The sequence below is a fragment of the Cnephaeus nilssonii genome (assembly GCF_951640355.1).
Source record: "Cnephaeus nilssonii genome assembly, chromosome: 3".
Lineage (NCBI taxonomy): Eukaryota > Metazoa > Chordata > Mammalia > Chiroptera > Vespertilionidae > Cnephaeus > Cnephaeus nilssonii.
Genome location: NC_137074.1, coordinates 41888327 through 41908631, shown reverse-complemented (window position 1 = coordinate 41908631; position 20305 = coordinate 41888327). Strand labels below are relative to the sequence as shown.

The window sequence follows — 20305 nt, the reverse complement described above, 5'->3', positions numbered from 1 at the left end:
AGCAACATTTTTTTTCACAATAGCTATATGTCAAAAGTTCAATAACCACATGTATATTAGTGCAGAATTATGTAATGGAATACTATGCGACAAAGAGCTTAATTAACTGTACCCATCAACATGGTTCAATTCAAGAGCATAATGTATTTTTTCTTTGTTATTGAATTTATTTGTGTGACACTGGTTAATAAAATTAACCACTAAATTAAGTAAGCAAGTAGAATTACTCCTCTTTTGGTATCTAGTGAAGGTCCATCCATGTTGTCACAGTTGGTAAGATCTTTTTTTTTATGGCTGGCTAATATTCCATATATAGGTTTCAGGTGTACAATTCTATAACACATTATCTGTGTACTGCATTGTGTGTTCACCATCCCAAGTCAAGTCTCCTTCCATCACCATTTATCCCCCCTATATCCTCCTCTTCTACCTCTCCCTACCCCTTTCCCTCTGGCAATCACCATACTGTTGTGTGTGTCTATGAGGGTTGTTTTTTTTTAAATTTCTTTATTGATTAAGGTGTCACATATTTGTCCTCATCCCCCCATTCCCATACCACACCCCTCCCCACGGATGCCCCCACCCTCCTGTTGTCCTTAACCATTGGTTAGGCTCGTATGTATGCACACAAGTCCTTTGGTTGATCTCTTCCCCCGAACCCCACCCTCCCCTACCCTCCCTCTGAGGCCCGACAGTCCGATCGATGCCTCCTTGTTTCTGGGTCTGTTCTTGTTCATCAGTCTATGTTGTTCATCATTTCCCCTAGATGAGTGAGATCATGTGTTACTAGAAATATACTTATAAGAACCGAATGTGAGATGAGCAATAGTAGTTATGCTGACAGGCAAATGAATTAGTCTGTAGTAAGTTTCTTTCTGGACCAACAGTTCTTTTGAGACCCAATTTCAATGTCCACCAGTTCCTTATGTGCACATGTCGGCACTGACTTTTTAGCTCTGGATGGTGGACAAATGGTGGTAATGCAGGTCCGACTCCCTCTGGTTTGGTCTCGCCCGGACCCAGGGGTGCGGCCTCACCCAGACCCGGGGGCACGCAGCCTCACCTGGGCCCGGGACTCAGCCTCATCCGGACCCAGGGGCGCGTGGCCTCTCCCAGACCCGGGGGCATGCGGCCTCACCCGGGCCCGGGACCCAGCCTCACTCGGACCCAGGGGCGCGTGGCCTCTCCCGGACCCGGGACCCAGCCTCACCCAGACCCAGGGGTGCGTGGCCTCACCCAGACCCAGGGGCGCGTGGCCTCGCCCGGACCCAGGGACGCATGGCTTCGCCCGGACCCAGGACCCAGCCTCACCAGGACCTGAGTCCCAGCCTCTCCTGGACCCAGGGGCGTGCGGCCTCACCCGAATCCAGGACCCAGCGGGGCTTCGTCTTCTTGGTCCCAATTCCTGTCGGTCAATTCCCTCTCAGCAATTCCTTCGGCCATTTTCTCAAAGCTCCGGGGCGGCTGCCGCGGAACTCGCTGAGTGGCGGGCTCGGCGAAGCTCCAGTGCGCCCGGTGCGCGGCGGCGGGCTGATCCGAGGTCGCTGCGACGGCGCTCGGATCTGCAGCGGCAGCCAGTCGCTGGGCATGCGCACCTGGCTGCTTCCAGGGCGCAGAGATTCTCGAAGGACTCGGAGGTCAGCAAGCGCGGAGTCTCCCACCCCATGTCCCCCAGGGGCTCGTCTGTCTGTGCTCGGCAGCGAGCGGAGCCGTCCCCTCAGCCGGAAACCGCCGGGGGAACCGCACCGAGGACGTTCCAGGCCGCCATTGTGTCGCCAGAGCCGTAGTTCTTAAAGTTTGATCTTTGGCTCACTGGCATCAGCATCATCCCGCGTCCCCCCCTCTTTTATTCTAGTTGTAGAGCATCCGCTCAGCCAGCCCTCCGGTGGTTCTGGATGGTGTCTGCTCTGTTTTCCAGTTGTAGTTTCAAAATTGTTGTGGTAGGCAACAATCAGGCGTCCGCCCTATGCCGCCATCTTGGTCCTCTCTATGAGGGTTTTTTTTTTGTTTTTTTTGTTTTGTTTGTTTAATCCCTTCATCTTTTTCACCCTTAAGAGCATAATATTGAATGATAAAAACAAGCTGCAGCCGAAACCGGTTTGGCTCAATGGATAGAGCGTTGGACTGCGGACTCAAGGGTCCCAGGTTTGATTACGGTCAAGGGCATGTACCTTGGTTGCAGGCACATCCCCAGTAGGAGGTGTGCAAGAGGCAGCTGATTGATGTTTCTCTCTCATCAATGTTTCTAACTCTCTATCCCTCTCTCTTCCTCTCTGTAAAAAATCAATAAAATATTTAAAAAAATAAAAAAATAAAAAAAATAAAAAATAAAAACAAGCTGCAAAATATATGAAGTATGATATTACATAATGTGTGTGTATTCTAAAGTATACATATTTAAACAATATATTGTTTAAAATTCATGCATATGCAGTAAAACAAAAAGTAAGAGAATAATAAATGCAAAATTCAGGACAGTTATCTATTTGGAGGAAAGAGAGATGAATATGCTTGTGAAGGCCCTTGTGGAAGACTTCAAAGACATTAGTAGTTGTAGGTGGGGTATGTAGAAGGACTTTAACTTTTCATTTTACATTGTTATATAATATTTAAGTTTTTTTTCATCATGGGCATATTTTATTTATTTTATTTTTCATTACAATTAACATTAAATATTTTATACTAGTTTCAGGGATATAGCATAGTGGTTAGATATTTATATAATTTTTGAAGTGGTCACCTGATAATTCTAGTATCCACCTGGCACTACATAGCTATTACAATAGTATTGGCTATATTCCCTATGCTGTACTTTACATCCCTGTGACTATTTTTTAACTACCAATTTGTACTTCTTTTTTTTAAAAAAAATATTTTTATTGATTGTCAGAGAGGAAGGGAGAGGGAGAGAGAGATAGAAACATCAATGATGAGAGAGAATCATTGACTGGCTGCTTCCTGCAGGCCCCCTATGGGGGATCAAGCCTGCAACCCGGGCATGTGCTCTGACTGGGAATCCAACTGGTGACCTCTTGGTTCATAGGTCGATGCTCAACCTCTGAGCCACACCAGCTGGGCCCAATTTGTACTTCTTAATCCCTTTACCTTTTGTTGTTGTTAATTCTTACCTGAGGATATTTTTTCCATTGATTTTTTTTAGAGAGAGTGGAAGGAGGCAAGGGAGTGAGAGAGAGAGAGAGAGAGAGAGAGAGAGAGAGAGAGAGACACTGATGTGAGAAAGACACATTGATTGGTTGCCTCTGCACACACCCTACTGGGGCTGGGAATTGAACCAGCAACTGAGATATGTGCCCTTGACTGGGAATTGAACCCGAGACCTTCTGATGCCTGGGCCGATGCTCTAACCCTGAGCACACCGGCCAGGGCTCTTAAGTTCTTTATGTTTTTCACCCAGCCCCTCAACCCCCTTCCCATCTGGCAACTATCTGTATCTATGAGTCTGTTTGTTCATTTATTTTGTTCTTTAGATTCCACATATAAGTGAAATCATATGGTATTTGGTTTTCTTTGTCTGACATTTCACTTAGTACAATACCCTCTTGGTCCATCCATGTTGTCCTAATTGGTAAGATTTTATTATTTTTTTTATGGCTGGTTAATATTCCATTGTATATCTGTACCACATTTTCCTTAAAAAGAAAATCCTCACCTGAGGATGTGCTTATTGATTTTGGAGAGAATGGAAGGGAGAGAGTGAGAGAGAAACATTAATGTGAGAGAGAACATCAATTGGTTGCCTTCCTTAGGTGCCCTGATGTGGGATTGAACCCGCAACCTAGGTATGTGCCCTGACCTGGAATCAAACCCAAAAACTTTCACTAAATAGGACAACATTCCAACCAACTGAGCCACACTGGCCAGGGTTGTATCATCTCTTCTATATTCAATCGTCTATTGCGGGGTGGCGGCGGGGGGGGGGGGGGGGGGGGGGGCACTTAGGTTGCTTCCATATCTTGGCTATTGTAAATAATGCTGCAATGAACATAGGGTGCATATATCTTTTCAAATTAGTGTTTTGGATTTCTTCAGATTAAAAACCCAGAAGTGGAATTGCTGGGCCATAAGGTAGTTTTATTTTTAAATTTTTGAGGCACCTCCATACTGTTTTCCATAGTGGCTGCACCCATTTTCAGTCCTACCAACGCAGGAGGGTTCCTCCATGGGCACATTTTAAGACCAGTTATATTGAGGTATAATTGATATAAAATAAGCTGTTTCAACACTACACTCTGACAAGTTTTGATAAATGTATACACCTGTGAAATCATCATCACAATCAAGATAATAAACAGTCTATTATCCTCCAAATTTTCTATGTGTCCCTTTGGAATTGCTCTCTCTTGCCCTTCCCCACTCCATTCTGATTGCCAGGTGACCACTGATCTGTTACTGCGCATTGCTTTAACATTTCCTAGAATCTTTGTATCCTTCCTTCTTTCCTTATACTATGTTTATTTAAAGCTATACATTTCACCTCTGACAATTTGATATGTACTAGTTTCAATTGTAGGGATTTTTAAAAAATTCAATGATTTATTTGTTGGAACTATGAGTTATTTAGCAATATACTCTTTAGTCTACAAATGTATAAGAGGGTAGTTATTTTTTTGTTAATCATTTCTAGTGTAATTGTGACTAAAGAGGCAGGATAGAAAATTGGTTATGAACTTTAGAAGTTAGAGCAAGAATCTTGTTGGGATCTTTCTCTGCAGACCTCTCCAGTCAAAAGCAGCAGCCCTCCAGGAATCCTCAATTAAAATATGTATGGGCCACCCCAAGAGACTGATGGACATGACCTGGCTGAGTCTACACATCACCAAACCCAGTAATGTTATGCTGAGGCTTCCAGGTCAAGAGAAACATGTTTTTCAAAACCCCTTAATCATGAGGGGTCATGTCTGTTCTTTTATTTCTCCCATTCCCGGTAAGAGACAGTCACAGGATGTGAAGAACAGTAACACTGCAGAGAAAGGACACCTCCTTCATCCATGAAAAGATGGTGCTGATAAAGCATTTAATTTTATGCCCATCTTTCTACACAGGATTTATATATATATATATATTGACTTTTTACAGAGAGGAAGGGAGAGGGATAGAGAGCTAGAAACATCAATGAGAGAGAAACATCGATCAGCTGCCTCCTGCACACCCCCCACCGGGGATGTGCCCGCAACCAAGGTACATGCCCTTGACCGGAATCGAACCTGGGACCTTTCAGTCCGCAGGCCGACGCTCTATCCACTGAGCCAAACTGGTTTCAGCTCTACACAGGATTTCAAGTCCATTCCTAAGAGGGAACCCACCAAGGACCTTCCAAGTCCAGACAGTAGAAACTGCCCTGCTGCTAAACCTCACAAGTCTTGCGAAGACCAAAATACTGCCCCATGGAAAGGATGGGGATTGAAATTGGAAGCTATAGTTCAGAAGATCATGGTCCCCAAATATTAGGAGTGTGTCTTCAAACAGTGCAGAGACTGAGGGAGACATAGTTGCCCTGGATGACATACTGTCTCTGAAGTGGCCCTCCTGAAGGTGGGAGTGTTGCTGCTCAGGATGCTGAGATGGAGAAGAGAAAAGGTGAGGTGGTATCCGACCCAGTCTGTCCAACAAACCAGGAGTTGAATGTAGAAATGCCCCTTGAGAGGTCTTTAGAGGAGAGGTGTGGCAGTGGGGACTACAAAGTGAAGACAGAGACACACCCAGACCTGGTCACTGCTGGAAAGGAACCCCCTGGTGCCAGGGCATCCGCAACCTCACAGAAGTCTGGGAGTAATCTAGGGAGACCAGATAGTTCTTTAGGTGGAACAGCATCTTGAATATTTTCTGATTCAAAGAATGTACCTCCAGTGGGTGTACTAGCCCCTCAGGCAAACTCCAAGGCTGAAGAGAAGGAGACTGATACAATGACCATTTCCCCCAAACAAGAGGGTTTCCCTTCAGGAAAGAAGAAGGGGAGACCCACTGGTAGTGTGAATAAGCCAAAGAAACAGAAACAGCCACTGCCCAAGCCCCCCTCAGCCCCCTCAGAAACCAGAAGCTTCTGCAGATGGAGAGCCAAAGCCAAAAAGGCAGAGGCAAAGGAGGAAGAGAAGGGGCACAGCCAAGGAAGTGGAAAACCAAATACGCAGTGTAGAACCCCAGGAACCTTAGCTCAAACTAAAGAATGCCGCCCAGCCACTGGCTAAGACTGATGCCGAGAACAAGCCTTTCCCCTCTTCTATCCATGCAGTAAACTAGTGCGAACTTGGAGCTGTTTGTACAATCACCAATGCTGAAGAAGAACAGACTAAACTGCTGAGGGTTCAGAAGGAGCAGAGGTCTTTGAGCTTCCACCCATCAGCACTGAAAACAAGGTGCTCTCAGCCTGTCCTTCATGCTGCAGGGACCGGTGGTGACAGGCAGTCTTCTGTTATGGGGCACCTGGTTTGCTGGCTGTGTGGCAAGTGGGATAGTTACCAGAAACATGGGCGACCTCTTTTATCCTCAATATTATGCAGCTACTCTCCCGAAGAACCCAGCTCCTAAGAGGGCCACAGACATGCAGAGCAAAGTGTAAGGCAGAGAAGAATGAAAAGGAAAGTAGTTTGTGAACTCAAGATTGCTGAGACTAGGAATCTAAGCAGATCTTTCGTCAGCAAGTATGAGGAAATTGGCAAGAGATGTGGTCTTAACTTAGTAGGAATTAAGTAAGCAGGTAGAATTACTGCTCCTTTGGTATCTAGCGAAGGTCATGATAGAACAGGGTGGAACAGGTAGCCAGGGAGGAAGTGAAACCTGGGCATGGAAAATGTTGGCTTTGGCCCTAGCCAGTTTGGCTCAGCAGTTAGAGCGTCGGCCTGTGGACTGAAGGGTCCCAGGTTCAATTCCGGTCAAGAGCACATGTCCGGGTGGTGGGCTCGATCCCCAATAGAGGGCATGCAGGAGGCAGCCAATCAATGATTCTCTCTCATCATTGATGTTTCTAGCTCTTTCTCCCTTCCTCTCTGAAATCAATAAAAATATGTTTTTTTTAAAAAAGAGAAAATGTTGGCTTTGGGTAGCTTGGCAGAATTACTCAATTACTCTCAGGGGGAGTATCTTAATGACCCATTTCATAATTGCATTTACCTTCTGCATGCTAAATTGTGCCTTTATGATGCTTGCTTAGTGAGAAGCTCCAAACCTTCCTGGTGTTTCCCTGAGAAAGGTAGCTAGCCACACACGTTAAGAAACATCTTCATGGTGTATTTTAAAAATGTTACTTATTTTGTATAGACTTCTACTACCATGCATTATATGTGAAATAATCTGTGTTAGGGCTCTAAACTCTGTTTTGCTTCATATTTTAGACCACAAGGCTCACCTCAAACCTAACATATGAGCAGGTTGTGTTTTTTTGCAAAGGACATTGCCAATTATAACAATCTTGGCACAGAAAACCTAGTCACATGTCTATGAGATGGGAAAAATATGGCAAGATAACATCTAGAGAAATATAAATGTGGAGGTGAGAAAGGGAAAATGGTGCAATGTGGTCTTGAGAAATTTGAAATTTCTCAACTATGTGGCAACCACTCTTTTTTAAAAAAATATATTTTATTGATTTTTTACAGAGAGGAAGGGAGAGGGATAGAGAGTTAGAAACATCAATGAGAGAGAAACATCGATCAGCTGCCTCCTGCACACCCCCTACTGGGGATGTACCCGCAACCAAGTCACATGCCCTTGACCGGAATTGAACCTGGGACCCTCGAGTCCGCAGGCCGACGCTCTATCCACTGAGCCAAACCGGTTAGGGCTCAACTATGTGGCAACCACTCTTCATTTTAAGTTATTGCAAAAGTCAAGAACAAGTTTCTGAAGGAGAAATATGTTCCAAGTGATGGAAAGAAGGAAACCTGTAAGAGAACCTGTAAGCAGAAATGCCTTCACTAGTGTATAAGTAACAGGTATAAGAACTCAAAGATAGTTAAGTTCACACATAAAAAGGGGCTGCTAACTTTCCACATTAGTTAGGGAAAAATAAAATAAACTATGCCAGGATGGGATAAAGGGATTATACCTAGAGCTAGAAAAATAGTGGTTCTTTTTATTTTTATTTTTTTATTTTTTTTTAATATATTTTATTGATTTTTTACAGAGAGGAAGGGAGAGGGATAGAGAATTAGGAACATCGATGAGAGAGAAACATCGATCAGCTGCCTCCTGCACACCTCCTACTGGGGATGTGCCCACAACCAACGTACGTGCCCTTGACTGGAATCGAACCTGGGACCCTTGAGTCCGCAGGCCGACGCTCTATCCACTGAGCCAAAACGGTTTCGGCAAATAGTGGTTCTTTTTAAAAATATATATATTTTTTATTGTTGATAGTATTACAGATATCTCTCATTTTCTCCCCCTTTCCCTCTTCCTCTAAAATATTGCTTCTTGATTGGCTAGCATACATTCATATATTAACCCTTCAACAAGTCTGTATTAAGCACCTATGATGTGTTAAGCATGGTGCCATATACTGAGCTATAAAAATGGATGAGCGCCCCAGCCAGTTTTGCTTAGTGGATAGAGCCTTGGCCTGAGGACTGAAGGGTCCTGGTTCCATTCCGGTCAAGGGCACGTATCTTGGTTGCAGGCTCCACCCCAGTCCTGGGCCCCGGTCGGGGTGCATGCAAGAGGCAACCAATCGATGTGTTTCTCTCACATTGATATTTCTCTCTGTCTTCCACTCTCTCTAAAAATCAATTTATTTCATTGTATATATGTACCACTTCTTCGGGTGAGGATTAAAAAAATAAAAAAGAATGAGACCTGTACCTGATCTTTAGAAAAGCACATCCTCTTAGGGGAGGCAGAAATGTAAATAAATCCCTGAAATGTATTCATCTAATTGAAATATAATTCATATATATATATATATATATATATATATATATATGTATTCTTTTACTTCCCCTTTCAATTTCTATCTGTCATCAAGGCCTTGTTCCCAGCTAGCTGTTAAAATTCTCCCCAGATAATAACTGCTGATGAAGGTGTGAAGTAGGGAATTCTTTTTTTAAAGAAATAGGGAATTCTTTTTTTAAAGAAATAGGGAGGAGACCAGGAATGGGTTGGAAGAGTTTAGTGAGGAAAAAAAGGATGGCCTACGTAATACTTTCAACAATAAAAATTTAAAAATAAAAAATAGGGGGTTTTATTCCATTGTATATATGTACCACTTTTTCTTTATCTGTTCATCTGCTGATGGACACTTAGGTTGCTTCCAAATCGTGGCTATTGCAAATAATGCTGCAATGAACGGATGAATATATATGTCTTTTTTTTTTTAATGTCTATGTCTTTTATTTTTTTAAAAAAATTTTTATTTTTAGCCGAAACCGGTTTGGCTCAGTGGATAGAGCATCGGCCTGCGGACTGGAAGGTCCCAGGTTCGATTCCGGTCAAGGGCATGTACCTCGGTTGCGGGCACATCCCCAGTAGGGGGTGTGCAGGAGGCAGCTGGTCGATGTTTCTCTCTCATCGACGTTTCTAGCTCTCTATCCCTCTCCCTTCCTCCCTGTAAAAATCAATAAAATATATTAAAAAAAATTTTTTTATTTTTAAATATATTTTATTGATTTTTCACAGAGAGGAAGGAAGAGGGACAGAGAGCTAGAAACATCGATGAGAGAGAGACATCGACCAGCTGCCTCCTGCACACCCCGCACCGGGGGATGTGCCCGCAACCAATGTACATGCCCTTGACCAGAATCGAACCTGGGACCTTCCAGTCCGCAGACCGACGCTCCATCCACTGAGCCAAACCGGCTTCGGCTAAATGTCTATGTCTTTTAAATGGTGCTTTGGGTTTCTTTGGATAAATATCCAGAAGTGGAATTGCTAGGTTCTTTCTTGTCTCTTGTTATAGTGTTTGTTTTAAAGTCTATTTGTCAGATATAAGTATTGCTACTATAGCTTCTTTTTTTTTCACGTCCATTTTCTTATTCTTTTAAAAAAATATGTTTTTATTGATTTTTTAGAGAGAGGAAGGGTGAGGGGGGGGGGAGAGAGAGAGAGAGAAACATTGATTGGCTGTGTCCTGCCCAGGCATGTGTCCTGACCCAGAATTGAACCAGCAACTTCTTGGTGCATGGGCAATTTCCATTTTCATGAAATATCTTTTTCCATCCTTTACTTCCAGTCTCTGTGTGTCTTTTGATCCAAAGTGAGTCTCTTGTAGACACCATGTGTAAGGATCTTGTTTTGTTACCCATTTGTAACCAGAACCCAAGTGTGGCTGCCCGCCACCAGAAAAACCAAATTCGTGAAACAGATGCTGGTGAAAAAGGAAAGAGGTTTATTCAAATGCAGGCATCTTGAGAAGATGGACGCTGTCACAAAGCCCATCTCAACATCTCAGTGCAAGCAGAGGCTTTTATAAGGAGGGAGAGGGAAAGCAGAACAAAGAAATCAAGGGGGGTGGTGGTTGAAAAGTTCTCTACATGCAGGCCAGCATAGTTCTTTCTGATGAGGATCTTGAAACTGGTCAAGTGATGGTCTGGTGTGCATCATTCTGGTCTTCATCATCCTGGTTCTATGGTTTAAGGTCAGTAAATCTCCTGGAACTGGGATGACAAAAGCAGGGGTCCTCAAACTTTTTAAACAGGGGGCCAGTTCACTGTCCCTCAGACCGTTGGAGGGCCGGACTATAGTTTAAAAAAAACTATGAACAAATTCCTATGCACACTGCACATATCTTATTTTGAAGTAAAAAATCAAAACGGCACAAACACCCGCATGTGGCCCGCGGGCCGTAGTTTGAGGACGCCTGGACTGAAGGTTGGGGCTGCATCTTCTGAAGTTAGTTCTTAGTATTCTTATACAAACATGCTGCTTATCTACAATTTACATATTAGTCAGAGTCAGCACTTACTGAAACAATGTCAAAAGAATGGTGGGGTGGGTTACAATTTCCCATTGTTACACATTCAGTCACCATGTCTTTTGATTGAAGCATTTAATCTATTTGCATTTAAATTAATTGTTGATAGATATGTATTTCATGCCATTTTATTATTCATATTTTTATCTTTCTTCTTCTTTGTCCCAAGTAGATCCTGGGAAGGGACCTGGGGCCCCTTTTGATAAACGTTAACAGTTCAGGAGTTGGGACATTCAAGTAGTTGCTAGCAAAGAGGCTACTCTACGCAAGCAGGACCAAAGGCAGGCTTAGGACCAAAAAGACCAGAAGCTTTAACTTAAATTTTAAGCATACGCAAAATAATTCCATTAACTGCCGGAGGAATTACACCACATGAAACATATGCAGATGCAAATCACACAGCACTTTATTACCCACACAAGTTCCTGATGCTGCGGGTATAGGCTTAATGGAGATGCCGGTGGTGCTGTCCTCTGGGGTCCGGCAGCTGGGCTGGGCTGGTCCGGATGCAGGGGGCCGGCGTTCCTCACCCGAGAGCTCGGTCGCGTCCTGATCGGGAGGTGCTAGCCGTTCTTCTGTCGTCTGGCAGGACTGACAAAAGGACGTGCCTTTGTGGCTGTCTCGACAGGCGAGCACCGCTGGCTGGGACCTATTTTTAAAGCCTGTTCCGTACCCGCAGCAGTTCAGGTGGCTACCAGTGAATTACGTCAATGCACACATGTTAATCTCAAACAGGGCGAGGGGCTACATGTGGTTATCTAGGGAGAGTACATCACTCACACAGATGGTTATCTTGGCAAGTCACTCTAAGTCAGTAATTGAAGTTCAAATCCTTATCTCTGGGGTAGACATGCTCCAGGGCAGTGGGGAATGTGTCCTTAATATCACACTTTAAGTTACAAGGAAACATTTCAAAACCTTCCTAACGTTTTTAGACATTCTTTAAGCATTTTTAAACATTTCTATATTTTACTACAACACTCTTTATCTTAAAGAAGACACTTTCAAATTTCTTGTGATACTAGTTTGATGGTGGTGAACTCCGTAGTTATTCTTGTCTGGAAAGCTCTTTATCTGTCCTTTGATTCTGAATGATAGGCAGTAATAAAAACAATGAAATCTTGCCATCTGCAGCAACATAAATGGACCTAGAGGGTATTGTGCTGAGTGATATAAGTCAGACAGGAAAAGATAAATGCCATATGATTTCACTTATATGTGGAATCTAAAAAACAAAATACATGAACAAGCAGAACAGAGACAGATTCATAGATACAGAGCACATTTTGATAATTGCCAGATGAGAGAGGGGTTGGAGAAGATGGGTGAAAAAGTGAAGGGATTAAAAAGTACAAATTGGTAGTTACAGAACAGTCATTGGTATGTAAAATACAGCACAGGGAATATAGTCAATAATATAGTAATAATTAGTATGGTGTCAAGTAGCTACTGGAAATATTGGAGGGATTATTTTGTAAATTATGTAAATGTCTAATCACCAGGTTGTACATCTGAAACTAATATAATATTATATGTCAACTGTAATTGAAAAATAAAAAATTAAACATTTAAAATAAGATTTTTGATAGTAAAAAAGAATATTTGTTCATTGAAAACAGTTAAGAAAATATAGTTAAATATATAAAAGAAAATAGCAATCCCTCATAATCCCAATCCCATTATCCAGCACAAAGTTTGCTCATGTTTTGGTGTTTAGACATACATACCTTTTCCCCTGCATTTCTCTGCTTTTTTTTCCTACAGAAATAATGTATACATACTGTCTTGTAACTTGTTTTCTCCACTTTATAACCATGGACCTGTTTCCATGTTTATTAACATAGATCTATATTCTTACTTTAAATGGCTACAAAGCATTCCATCATGTGGCTGCATGACAATTTATTTAACTTGAACTCTAATTGAGGTCCTTAACTGTCTTTCTGGCCCTCTTCCAAGCAAGTATATTCAGAAGGCCCTCTCTGTTTGATTTTGTGAAATCAGAGGAATCTGTCAGAATTTAAAAAATGACACATTATTTATTTCAAAGAGCAATTTTAGAAATGAGAGAGGTAAAGGAAAGTGAAATGGAAATGATTGATGAAAGAAATATTTTGCAATTATAACTATTTTATAGTAATTTCTTGCAAATGAGACTTTACTTTTGTATTATTTTAAACTCTGAAAGTGTCTGAAAGACTTAAAATTAAATAATATTACAATACACCTGTTTAGGGTGAAGTATCAAAACTTCTGCAGGAGGACTCTCCACCCCAGTTTGTGGACCTATCATAAAGGTACTGAGGGGTCAGTGTTCCCTGGGAAAGTTGTTTATTGGGTCAGTCAATCAAGGAGAGACTGCACTGACCTGGACCTTGATTGATAAGGAAGTCAGAGTTAAGTTAGGTGTGGCTGAGGGACACTAAACTTGTGCAGGAATGATGACCACGGAACATGAGAGGACCGTGGCTGTTCTGAACCTACTCGGTAGGGCTGTGTTGAAGTTTTGAGAATGTAGAAGAGGACATGGTAGTCACTGGAGAAGTGGTTAAGATTAGGAAAGAGGTCACGGTTTGGCTGGCCCTAATACAAGGAGAAACTCAAGCTGTGGTTTGCAGGGAGAGATGGATGTGGATGTCGGCCTAGGTGTTCCAGAGGATGATGACCGAGATGATGAAGGTGGCCATGAAAATCAGGTAGAGGCGGAACAGCAGGGTATCCATCATGTGGCTGAACTGTACCCACAGGCTGACCAAGTGCTGCTTCTGAGCCTTGTCTTCCTGTTGGCCCCTTGTTGACTCAGGGCACCCATTTAACTCTGCCTCTTGGGGACCTGGCACCTTCTCCACCAACTCCACAGGCTCCTTCAGACCTACAGAGAGAAAAAGACTCAACCATGGGCTGTGAAGGTCAACTGGGAGGGAGGGGTAGGGGAGGAGGCTGAAGCAGAGCAATGAAGGTGTTGGAGGAGAAAGTGTGGGCAGTGCTGACTTCCTTACCAGGCAGGTTGGCAGGGGCGAGACCCAGACCCTTGTTTCCCTTCTGGGATGCAGTGGGACAGCATTTCATTGGGCTGGTGCAGTGCAGAAGCAGGGAATGCAGCCACCGGGGCATGGGTGGGGGCTGGGTGGTGGCCAGGTGCAGCAGGTAGGTGATGAAAATGGTCTCCAGCAGGCTGAGCACCATCAGAGACAGACACAGAGCAAAGTAGACACCTGAAGACAAATGCAATTATAATTAAACGAGGGTGGATCATCTCTACACTTTTCTTAAGCCTCTTTCCCCAAATCCAATATTTCCCCAGAACCCCTTTCCTCCTTAAGTGGAGAGGCAGCCAGTTCTCCAGGCTCCCCTCTCTGTCCTCTGCTGCCTTCTCTTCCCCAGGAAATGGGAGGGGCCATACTGATGAGGGGGGTGCCACTGGCAGGGAGTAAGTCATTCATCAGGAGCAGGAAGACGTTGTAGCCCAGCAGAAGGGTTATCTTGAATGGGGCACGACTCTCGCTTTCTGCAGGCAGGAAGAAGCTGAGGGCATCAATGGCAATCAGAAAGCCACTGGGCACCAGAAGGTTTATGACATAGAGTCTGGGTCTGCGCCTGATGGCCACCTGGTGGGGAGGAGACAGTGTGGAGAATGCGGCAATTAAATTGATGCTAAAGGCTCAATTGTCTATTTGACTCTAATCTTTGCTGATGTGCTGTTTGGCTAGTTATGGGATGATCTCTTTAAGTAACACAGGCCCTTCTACAGAAATGCCCCCAATTTGTCTTCTAATTTTCATTTGTGTCCAACCTGCTGGGAACACAGCTCTAGATGTTTAGGGAAAAGTAGGGCCCTTTGCACCATCAGATGGTGGCTTTTCCATTGAGGTGGGAGCCCAGCTGCTCCTCCTCTCTGCAAGGCAGAGGTTCTTGGGGATCCTTCTTTAGGACCATTAGGGTATAGGTTGGAGTGGGGAGCAGGTGCTTAGCCCCCTAAAGCTTCTTTTTATACCTCAAAAAGCCTTGGATCAAGAGAAAAATCACAGAGCAATTGGGATAGGAAGTCAAAGAGTGATTCCTGGACTTACATAGAACTTGATCTGGTCATACACGTTGCTGCCCACCAACATCTTTAGGGTGGCCTTGTTGATGCCCAGGAGCTCCCACTCTCCCTGGGTCTGAATGATGTCACGAGACGTATCTGTTATCTCCCACACTTCCTTGTCCATGCCCAGAAGCATGCTGTCCACTGCAAGGGGGTCAGGGCAGCTCAGTCCACAAGTTCCTAAGCCTCCTGCCCACAAAATTCAATTCCTCCCCCATTGAGTTTCCTCAACAAATTTTCCTCTTTGTCTTTTTAAAAGCAGGGCATCAGGCTTTTTCAGAAGTGGGTTCTAGGACCAGCAATTCATATGTGTGTGCTGTAGCACTGATTTTGTTGTTGTTGAAAACAAGGATGAGTCAAAATTGTTATGGGAATTTTGGATGTGACTCAAACGAGAGCCATTCCCATTTTCCTTCTCAATTCCCCAGTTGTATGGTGCTGTTTTAGTGGAATCAATCATGAACAGCTCAACATTTTTATCATTACCTGTATGCCCACTTAATGATTGATGTATTCAAATCTGCCACATGATACCTGGTGGCATTCAGTTAAATTGATTTAGTGGGTTAAGTGTGTTAGCTATTAAAGTTAAAAGGGTTGAGTTAAAAATTATAGAGGTTCAGTAGCTCAGGGTCAGATATGGTGCAAAGGCCATTTAAGACTAAAGGAGTAGTTTGGTCGCTTTTAAGAAAATAGTTTATTGAGGAATGAAAGCAGTAATTCTTAACTCTGCACACCAGCAAAACCTGGGGAGATACATAAAAAATCACAGTACCGCCTAGTGGGTGTGGCTCAGTGGTTGAGTGTTGACCTATGAACCAGGAGGTAATAGTTCGATTCCCTGTCAGGGTCTATGTCTGGGTTGGGGTTCGATCCCCAGTAGGGGGCATGCAGGAGGCAGCTGATCAATGATTCTCTCATCATTGATGTTTCTATCTCTCTCTCTCCTTCTCCCTTCCTCTCTGAAATCAATAAAAATATATCTTAAAAGTTAAGAGCATCTGGGCCCCACTTGAAACAATGAAATTGTTCTAAATGGAGTTATTTGGTCTCAGAAAGATACACTCTAGGCCAGTGATGGCGAACCTATGACACGTGTCTCAGCACTGACACGTGTAGCCATTTCTGATGACACGCGGCCGCATGCCGAGGATGAAACATGTGCTGCTCCTGAGGATGAAACATTTGCGACTAGAGTCTTGGAGTTAGTTTTTTCCTCAAAGTGACACACTACCCGAGTTATGCTCAGTTTTTTGGCGAAGTTTGACACACCAAGCTCAAAAGGTTGCCCATCACTGCTCGAGGGTGTTGTATAGTTATTGCTATTTTTAAAAGCTTTAATGGGCAGCCAGAGTTGAGAAACACTGGTCTAAAACTTTCCCTCATAATACCTACACCACTTATTGTCTTCCTGTGAATCTAAAGAAGCTGCCAAAACGTGTCTCACTCACCTGTGTAGAGGAAGGAAATGAAGGTGAAGGTGCAGTTCTGTTGGTCAAAAGGGAAGTAGAAGATGTCCAGGTTACAGATGCTGGTCACCCGCACTGGCCTATCGTACTTTATCCGACCGTCACTGCTGACATATGCAGAGAGACCTGGAGGTGCCCGATCCACATCCATGCTGTTTTCGAGAGGAGGAGAGGTGGGTGCTATGGGTGCCTGAATCAGCCTGTGTCTCCCTTTCTTCCCAGGTCTTCCCCTACTGTGCTCTCCTTTTGGGTTCTTTCTCTAATGTCCCTCTATGTCGCCTATGCTACTCCTCATGTGTTTTGTGGGAGTCAGTGAATTGAGGCTGTGCCCCTGTCTGAATCTTATGGTGTCCCTGTGCCCTGCACTTGATCCCAGGCCAGTGATGGCGAACCTATGACACGCGTGTCAGCACTGACACGCGTAGCCATTTCTGATGACACGCGGCCGCTGAGGCGGCCACATGCTGAGGATGAAACATTTGCTGCTCCTGAGGATGAAACATTTGCGAAATAATGTTTTTTTCCTCAAAGTGACACACTACCCGAGTTACGCTCAGTTTTTTGGCGAAGTTTGACACACCAAGCTCAAAAGGTTGCCCATCACTGTCCTAGGCTGTTCTTTTCAGATGGGCTTCGTACAGCCCAGATACGCACGATTCCACAATGAAGATATCTGGAAGCCACAGGTTTTCTGCTGATACAGTTAGTTTATTGACATTGACACACTCTTCTGGGTTCCAGCTGATGAAAGGATTGTCCCATATCTACAGGCAGGGCAGTGGGAGACAGAGGTCCAATCAGCCTCTCCCATTCTTCTTTAAACTCTGATCCTCTAACACCACTCATGTCCCTAATGACCACATCCTACCCCCTCCTTTATCTAGCCAGCTGTCATTGGCAAAATACCCCACAATGGCCTTTTTTCCAGGCAGTCTTTAAATATAGCCTAATATCACTTAGACCCAGGAACACACCAATAGATTGGCTTACAACCTCTTGGCCATTTTCTTGGGTCACCATTTCTACCTTCCTAAGATGCTCAGGGAGATTTGTGTCCCCACTGTTCTAAATGGAGTTATTTGGTCTCAGAAAGATTTATACATTGGCTATAGGTTTGGACTGGAAAACCTTAAAGTAACTCCTCAAAAATCCCTTATAAATGGAAGTGGGAAGGGGATAGTTGAATCTGCCTTACCAAATCAATCCACAGGAATGACGTCAGAAGCTGGAGATGTGGATCCTGGTGAAGAAATTCCCACCCAGGACCATTAGTGCATTAGTGCAAAAAAGACTTGCCCTGCTCCCAGGTCATAGTCTTAATAATATTGACTAATGTATTGGGCCAGGCATAGTTCTAAATATTGGACTGTCTTTTCCTTACTTGCCTCCTCTTGTATCTAGGTACCATTCAGGTTTTAATCAACACACAGATCACTTCCTTTTAGAGCATTCAGAAAGAACAGGACTCACGGACAAATCAGTCCTGGAAAAAATGCAGCTTACCACTGCAGCTTTCTTCTTTATGTTTCCCCATCCCATAGGGAACCCCTCTATTTATATGAAATCCATTCAGAGTACCTATTGTCCACACTAGACCAGTACAATGCTGGGTCGACAGGACAGAGGATCCTTGTTCCCTATTAGAAGCTATGGAAAGTGGGGACCAGGTCTCACCACTTCCAGGATGGCAGACAGGGTGAAGGAGATGTTGACATGAGTGGGGATGCTGTAGTTGATGACTGGACGGAAGGCCTTTCTGTCAAACACTGCTTGGAAGGCAGCAGGATCCACCCCATGCTGGTCAAACCCTGAGCAATTGATGGTGAAAGTGTTGGCTCTCCCTGTAGAGAGCAGAGACTCAGTGAGAGAGGGTCTCCATGGCCAGGGCTGGAGCCTCTTTGCAGAGAGAGAAAGCAGGGGACACACTGGGAGGAGCAGGTGAACCCTCCTTCCTGTACCAAAACCACCCAAGGCCAAAGCCCTTCCTGCCAGGGTGGGAGGATGAGCTGGTCTGGTAGGCAAATGGTGGAAGTCTATGTGGTGAGCTGAGTCAGGGCTTTCTCCTCATTCCCATTGTTTCATCCTCATGCAAAACCTGCCCAAACCTATATGCAAACCATCTTTTTAGGGGACCCATCACAAGGCTCTTGGGCTCTTGGGCCCACCAAATAGACCGCTGAGCACTGCCCTAAAATGGGTAGTTAGTCTGCTCTGATGTATTTCTCTTTTGCATTGTCTTCCTCAGGGACTTCTGCAAGAACAGATGTATCAAAAGATAAGAGAAACAAACAACAGCACTTACTAGGTGGATGTGGGAAATATGTAGTAGGTATTCTGAATGGATGTTTACCTTGGTGCCATGCATTTTTATGTTGCTTATCTCAGATTTAGTGATCCCAGATATGTTGGGGTTTATTTCCAGCATTGGAATTATTAGGTGATACCACTGAGCATATACTTTATGCGGATCACATAGTGAGGCCTGTGTGGTGTTGTCTCTAGGCCATGGCCAGGGAGTACCTGAGCAGAATCTTTGCCCCATTTTCATCTTTCTTTGTTCTTTTTCTCTGCCTGCTCCTCTTCATCTCCATTTCTTTCCATACTGTTGAAGCGGTGTACCCTGACTTGGAACAAATATTCCCCTGGGGAAGCAAAGTATCCACTTCCTTTTGCCTCAGATTGTTCTCCACCTTCCCTTGATGTTTCACTTACTCCTTCAGGGCATGTTTACAATTAGCGTCTGCTCTTTTCATAGATCCCATATCAAAGGAAAAAGATATAGGAGAGTGGGATGACACGTGGTGGAAGGAGCACTGGGGTCAGTGGAAAGGTGGAATTGGAGAGGTGGTGAATGGGACAGTTTGGTAGGTCCCTATGCAGGTAGGAATAGAGGAAGGCTGCATGCCCTGATTGGTGGAATGTCTTTCTATCTGTCACCAAAAGGAAATCAAGACACAGACATTATGGAAGAAATATTTAACATCTTAATTCTGAATGTCCTCCAAGTACTAGAGGGGAATCTCTAGATGTCCTTCAGAACCACACTCTGGTCTTCCCTGTTCTTGCCCCGTCTTACCTTGAAGCAGAAGGCTGACAGTGAGGTAGAGGAGGAGTTCCCCCCCAGAGGGCCACTCCCCTTCCATCTTTCTCTTCTGGACTCTTCTCTGGGGACTCACCAGGAGCTCCCAAATCCCTTGGGCTTATAGGAGCTCAGACCACACCTTGGATCCTGGTTTTGAATACTGCTCATGAGAGGTGACCACTCCCTGGTGAGAGGCTGTGCCCAGAGAGGTCACAGCAAAGCGTTCTGCTTTGCCCTTATCCAGGTATGCCTTCCGGGCTCCAGGCAGGGAGGAAGTTGGGCCAAAACTAAGGGAGAAGGGCCTGTTTGGCTACTCTGTGCTGAGATCAGTAACAAAATAACGTGCCTTAGTGAGGAGTGTGGGCTGGGGAGATAAGAATTATGTTCTTGTAAGACCAAATAATCTGCAGATTTGGAAAGGTGACAATATTTAAGGATTTGGTTATGTATTCACTAGGTTTAATTGCAAATACCAAATTACAATTTTGACTCATATCTTCATTATCTATTGTTTATATTTTCCCAACACCCCTTATCTAGATTTTCTCTTTCCAATCTCTCTGCCTCCCTGATTCATTCTCCCCCAAATCAATGTCCCGAATACATTTTTTAACTCTATGCATTAATTACATGATAATAGAAGTCATAAAATTAGCAGATAGCAGAACTGCTTTTAATGTTTTATGTTGTCAATAGTGTTATACATTAATATAAACTAGTAATCTCAGATAACATCCATATTAATG

At 44.0% G+C, this 20305-nt stretch overlaps 1 protein-coding gene across 1 annotated transcript; it reads right to left on the bottom strand.

Annotated features, from left to right (window-relative positions):
• Window positions 1-13563: 13563 nt before the first annotated feature.
• On the bottom strand, window positions 13564-19620 carry LOC307095832 (5-hydroxytryptamine receptor 3C-like; the record flags this gene model as incomplete). Its single annotated transcript, XM_079765400.1, has 9 exons — window positions 13564-13793; window positions 13921-14136; window positions 14325-14529; window positions 14992-15152; window positions 16460-16629; window positions 17132-17241; window positions 17673-17717; window positions 18152-18318; window positions 19554-19620. The coding sequence occupies 9 exons, from the start codon at window positions 19618-19620 to the stop codon at window positions 13564-13566; spliced, it is 1371 nt and encodes a 456-aa protein (XP_079621526.1).
• Window positions 19621-20305: the final 685 nt, after the last annotated feature.